The sequence below is a fragment of the Oryzias melastigma genome, linkage group LG8 (genome assembly GCF_002922805.2).
Source record: "Oryzias melastigma strain HK-1 linkage group LG8, ASM292280v2, whole genome shotgun sequence".
NCBI lineage: Eukaryota > Metazoa > Chordata > Actinopteri > Beloniformes > Adrianichthyidae > Oryzias > Oryzias melastigma.
Window position 1 is genome coordinate 18,582 of NC_050519.1, and position 6,255 is coordinate 24,836.

The 6,255-nt window shown below is 44.8% G+C and overlaps 1 protein-coding gene across 2 annotated transcripts in view; it reads right to left on the minus strand.

Moving 5' to 3' along the window:
* Nucleotides 1–1,507: 1,507 nt before the first annotated feature.
* Nucleotides 1,508–6,255, minus strand: part of LOC112145858 (calpain-15) — an 11,851-nt gene continuing 7,103 nt past the window's right edge. The window contains exons 7-13 of one of the 2 annotated variants that reach the window (XM_024271319.2): nucleotides 5,886–6,011; nucleotides 5,653–5,805; nucleotides 5,153–5,314; nucleotides 4,852–5,072; nucleotides 4,634–4,773; nucleotides 3,678–3,856; nucleotides 1,508–2,530 (exon numbers count right to left, since the gene is read on the minus strand). In XM_024271319.2, the coding sequence (XP_024127087.1) occupies nucleotides 2,353–2,530; nucleotides 3,678–3,856; nucleotides 4,634–4,773; nucleotides 4,852–5,072; nucleotides 5,153–5,314; nucleotides 5,653–5,805; nucleotides 5,886–6,011 (1,159 nt within the window). In that variant the 3' untranslated portion in view covers nucleotides 1,508–2,352. Of the gene's footprint in view, nucleotides 2,531–3,677; nucleotides 3,857–4,633; nucleotides 5,073–5,152; nucleotides 5,315–5,652; nucleotides 5,806–5,885; nucleotides 6,012–6,255 lie in introns of both variants that reach the window. The other variant, XM_024271317.2, reaches the window with a different exon arrangement.

Consider the following 6,255-nt stretch of genomic DNA (forward strand, 5'->3'; position numbering starts at 1 on the left):
AAACTGTTTTTTTATGATAATAAAACTCAACTTTAATGTCTGTCAAACAGTTTGAGTGAAGCAGAAACACAACAAACAGAAACATCGTTCATCTCAGTTTCTCTGATTTTCAGCTTCTTTAACTGAAACCTGAAAAACAGAATCTGAAGTCAGAACTGGATCATCTGAGTCCATGATCCCCCCCCTCCCCCACACATGTTTAAGCAACAAACACACGGGTTGACACATCAGTCACACATGAAGCTCATTCTTCTCTTTATTCATGATTAAAACTAAATGTTAAATTAAAACACAGTCAGGTCTGAACTAAAGAGAGAAAAGAAGAAACTTTGGGTTTTTACTTTAACTGTAACAATAACATGGACCTGCATGACCTTTATTCTGAAAGGGTAACCCAAACAACAACAGGAATGTTTACTGTCTCACTGCAGCAGTGGACCACGAGTTCAGCGGTTAACCAGGGAAACCAGGTAAACCAGGTTAACCAATGGGAATGAGGAGCTGCAGGCTCACCACACGTCCACTAGGGGGCACCAGAGAGACTTTTATTTATAAAATCTCTGGTAAATAACATAGTTATTATGAATGTTTATGATATTAATATGTGTTAAGTGTTATAATTCTTTATCTTTTGCTTAACTTCATTTCATAATTAATTATCAACATCTGAAACAAATTCTTTAAAACTTTTATGGAGGATTTCCGGATCATAAAAACAGTTCAAACAGATCAAAGAAAACGTCACAAAAACCCAATAAAAACTGGATGAAATAAAAACAAACAAGTTTCTGATAAAAGTGTAAATTTAATGAGTTCTAACATGTGATAAACTGGAGTGACTCCAGTTGGGTTCAGATGGTTTTCAGATCTCTTCTGTTTGCATAGTTTCAGTTCCTGTTTGGTTTCTGAAAGGAAAATCTCTGCAGGATGTCAGAACATGAACGTGAGCGCCACCATGTGGTGCTTCAAGCTCCACCTTCCATGTCTGGACCTAAATGAAGCTCCGCCCCCTAATGCAGCAGGACACGAACTATGGCAGCCCTGGAAGTCCAGAATTATGGGAAGAATTTGTGTTTGAACTGAAGGGGGAAAAGAATAAAAACAATGTTTAACATTCATTTCTAATTTTAAAATGTTGAGATTTTAAGTGTTTTATATGTTCTATTCATATTACACATCTGGGTTTTAATAGTTATATATATATTTTCAGTATTTTTACAGGTTTCTGTTAACTTTTACTTTCTCGCAAAGATTTTATTCAGTGGTCAGTAATTTCAAACTTCTCTTCCTAGAGATTTATTTGGTTGGTTGTTGTGTATCGGTTGTGTATCGGTTGTGTATCTGTTGTGTATCTGTTGTGTATCGGTTGTGTATCGGTTGTGTATCTGTTGTGTATCTGTTGTGTATCGGTTGTGTATCTGTTGTGTATCTGTTGTGTATCGGTTGTGTATCTGTTGTGTATTGGCTGTGTATCTGTTGTGTATCTGTTGTGTATCTGTTGTGTATCGTTGTGTATCTGTTGTGTATCGGTTGTGTATCGGTTGTGTATCGGTTGTGTATCGGTTGTGTATCGGTTGTGTATCTGTTGTGTAAATGTTGTGTGAGTGTGAAACGTTTCTGGTTTTACGTCTAAATCCGTTTGGTTTGAGTCATGAAGCTTAAAGAAAACCTGAATCCACTTCTATGAAGACCTGAACCGGATCTACAGCCTGAAGTTCACAGCAAAACCAGAAACATGCTGAAGGAAACTAAACCTGCAGCTGTGAAGAGTTTTGACATTTTTTTGATCTTAAAATTCCAAAAATGTTTTAATAAAAAACTGTTAATTTGATATTCAGTCGACACGTCAGCTTCAAACGTTCCTGACTGTCTTTTTAAATCATTTCACTTTAATGTGTTTATTTATTTATGGCTGAATTTCAGTTTATTTTGATTTATCATCATTTTAAATTATTTTAAATGTTAAAGTTTTTTCTTCATACTTTAAAAAAATGTTTCTTTTTTATTAAAAGTCGTTTGTCTTTGTGTGTTTTACACTCCGTTGTCGTCTCAGTAGAGAACGTGATGAAGATGAAGATCAGAGAAATGGCCAAGATGGAGGCGGAGCCTCAAAGGAGCTCTGAAACAAACAAACATTCTCCAACACTGAAGCTGAGTCAGAATCTTTGCAGAAACTCTTTAGGGGTTTCGGTTTCCCGTGAGAACTCTTCCTCCTCATCCTCATCGCCTCCTCAGCTTCCCGCCGTTTCGTTTCCGCGTCGGCGTGTTCCTGCTCGCCTCAGCTGCTGAAGCCGTCCAGCTGCAGACGGAGCTCCAAAGCTCCTCCGGTCCGGTTCTGTGGAGCTCTGGACTTCATAAGGGTCTGGGCTGATGCAGACCTGCGGTCTCGGGGTTCAGGGCGGGACTGTGGGTCGCCTTGGAGGGACTCCAGTTCCCCAGAGACGGTTGGACGGCCTTCCGGTGAGCCAGCCGGTGGGTGATGGAGAAGCCGGCGTTTCCCTCCAGCTGAGACAGAACCACCAGCACCTGCCTGAGACACAGAGAAGCTCCTGAAACCGCCGGGCTGCTGCCGTCTGATGAGAGGAGGAACGCCGACGCCCCGAAACCGCCAGCCGAAGACAGAAGACCGGCTAAACGCGTCAAAATAAAACCGACAAAATTCTATTAGTTTAAACCAGGAGTCCCCAAACTTGTTCCTGTGGGGCCACAGAACTGTTCTCTTCTCTGATGGGGGGGGGGGGTCGGTTTGTAGAGTAACAGAAAGAAGTGTAACAATCACAGCCTAAAAATAAAGACGTGGGGTTTTCCAGAAAGCTACACAAATCCAAATTTTAAATAATTCATTTCCAAAATCTTCAGAGAAAAAATAATACTGAAACATTTCAATGACTAGATATAAAGGATTGTCTGCAATAGATTAATGAAGATGAAGCTGAAGATGCTTAAATTAATAGCTAAAATCACTGAAGCTGATAGCTAGCTGAAAATATTAGCAAAGGGCCAAATTAGCCGAAAAAACACAAAAAATCTAAATTAGCCAAAACAGCTAGCATGTAGCTAAAATATTAGCAAACCTCCAAAATACCCTGAAAAACTGAAAAAGTCTAATTTAGCCAAAACAGTTTGGGGGCCGGGCCAAATGTGGAGGAGGGCCGGATCCGGCCCGCGGGCCGTAGTTTGGGGATCCCTGGTTTAAAACATGAGAATATTAATGCCAGTGAAAGAAAAAAAAAGAAGAATCAAATGAATCTTGTTTTAGAAAAAGAAATACTGATCCATCAAAGATCAATTTTGTGATTTTATGTTGAATTTACACTTTTATCGTTAAAAGTTTCACAGCCGGTAAAACTTTTCTCAAACTAAACTGGTTCAAATGAAGTTGGACAAATAAAATCAATATTTCTTCCATTCATGTTCAATGAAGTCAAAAACCTTTTAAATCTGAATTTAAATTGTCTGAAAAGGAAAATCTTATTCTGAAAGGTTTGGACCATTTCCTGTTTCAGGAAATGAGAATTTAGTAGAACTTTTTCCATTTTAATTGAATGTTTCTGAAAAAGAGTTTAAAAAGTACAAGCAGGAATGCCTGATGCTCTCAACTGTTGGAGAACACTGTCAGAGCGCGGTGGGCGGGGCTTTCAGAAACCTCGCCGTTCCTCCAGTGAAGTGTGTGAAACCTGTGCAGGGGGGGGATGCTGTCCACCGTCTTCAGGCTGCCGCGCGTCGACACCACGTTGAAGCTCTCGCTGCAGTCGCAGGACACGTGCAGGTGGTGCCGGGGGTGCCTGTTTTCCACCATCACGATAAGCCCCGCCCACCCGTGCGTCAGGTAGTAGCAGGTCATCCCCTCTCGACCCTGATCCAGCAGAAAGCCGAAAGGGGAAATTCATGTGAACGGGTAAAGTTGTTGAGATAGAAACACAAAAAAACGTTTAGATGAACATGTTCACAGATGAAAACTAAAATATGGAAACACGAAATAAGATTAGAAAGGGTTTTGCACTAGCATTATGCTAGCACATTTCACTCATTCTACATCTACTAAAGATTTTATTTTAGCAACATTCTAACTGTTTTGGCATTTAGCCGTTATATCGACATCATGCCGTTTCAACTGTTTTACAGCTGCTAAGGATTTCTTGGCTTTTTTGGAGTCTGGCTAAAATGTAGCCACAGGCTAACTGTTTTGGCTAAATCAGGCTTTATTTCAGTTTTTTAGGCTAATTTAGCCTTTAGCTAATAACTCGGCTACATGCTAGCTGCTTTGGCTAAATTAGACATTTTACTAGTTTTTAGGCATTTAGCTAATATTTTCAGCTTGCTATCAGCTTCAGTGATTTCAGTCATCAATTTCAGCTTCTTCAGTGGTCACATTCAGCATTCACACTAGCATTATCACAGGTAATGCTGTATATTTAGTTTTTTAAATAAATTTACAAAAAACATTGTCATACATTTTGAACTAAATCTAAACTTTTCACCCATAAAAATTAGATTTTCTTTCAGCAGAAAACCGTAACTTTCATCCCTGAAGCAGCGACTTGTGAAGGTTTTTTTCTACAGAATTTTCTTCTACATCCTGATTGGACGGCAGACTCGTCTGTGATGTCATGAACAGGAAGCGCGGTCTCGCCTCGTGCCGCTCTCCTTTGGTCTCGGCCAGCTGCATGATGGCGTCGGCCATGGCGGTGCTGGGGGCGGAGACCCGCCCCACCATCAGCAGTCTGGAGCTGTAGACCGCCAGCGTGAAACCCGGCGCCTCCGACCTGCTCGCTGAAACAGGAAGGGGAGGAGCTGTCAGGTGTTGGTTAGTTCCACCAGCAGGAAACGGAGTGTGGGCGGAGCTCTCACCAGCGCTGGCGCCGCCCAGGCTCTGCCAGTGGTTGAAGGCGAGGCAGAGCACGCCATACTCCCCCGGTTCCAGCATGACGTCGCAGCCCACGAACCTCCTCACCGAGCGCCGGCTGTGCGCCAGCAGGCGGCCGAGCGTCAGCGCGCCGCAGCCGTCGTACGCCACCCGGAACACCAGCACGCACAGGTCCAGGAGGTGGCTCTCCGCCGTGTCCCAGCGCCTGCCGGGACCCCGCCCACCAAGGAACGTTTGACTCAGAAAGAACCATCAGAACTTGCAGAACCGTGGGGTCCAGGTCACCTGCTGCCTCGCTGGAACAGGGCCAGCTCCACCGCCGTCCTCTCCAGAACCGTCACGGCCAGAACCGACACCGGACCGTCAGCTCCACAAGGGAAAAGGCCCGGAACACGAACCTCCTGCCAGTCCGGATGGATCTTACAGATATCCACCGAGTCAAAGAACCTGCCGGAACCACGGCCCGGTCAGAGCGGCTTTAGATCTTTATCACAGTCTGACTTTACAGCCGGGGTGTCCAAATCAGGCCTGGAGGCCCGCCTCCTGCTGGTTACCTGGATCAGGTGTGTTTAGCCAATAAGGAGCTTCCATGGCGGGTTGGTTCCATGGCAGTGCTGCAGGCCTGGATTTGGACACCCCTGCTCTACAGGAAACACAAGTGAGAAGCCTCTAAAGGAACAAAGGAGAACGTACGGAACGTCACAGAACCAGGAGAACATTTGGAGTCTCCACTTTCTGCAGCTTTTCCATCAAGCTGAATGACCCTGTTTGACCTTCTCACCCACCTGGTGAAATCCTCAAAGTCCATCCAGAACAGGCCGTCCTCGCCCCGGTTGGTGCACAGCGCCCTCTTCAGGTGTGGAGGCCAGTCGGGCCAGTCATCTGCCCAAGCTCCGGTCCACGAGAACCGGCCCCACGGGTTCCTGAGCTGCACCAGCCTGAGCCACACGGCAAACATCTGAGCACGCTGCCGAAACCTGCAGGAGATCGGACCCTGAACCCGCGGTACCGGACTCACCTGTGCCCTTCGATGTCCTGCACGTCCAAGACGGAGTAGGCGTGTCGCGGTCGCAGACCCAGAGACTCGTACTCGCTGTCGTCCACCCTCATGTTGCCTCCGCCGCAGGACGCCCCCATCAGGAACCTGGAGCAGCGGACAGATCAGATCAGATCGGATCAGATCAGATCAAGATCAACAGCTGATCTACCATCCACCCTTCTGTCTATCATCCATCCATCATCCATCCATGGATCATCCATCCATCATCCATCATTCATCCATCATTCATCCATCATTCATCCATCATCCATCATCCATCATCCATCCATCCAGTATCCATCTATCCATCATTCATCCATCATCCATCCATCATCCATTCATCAATCAT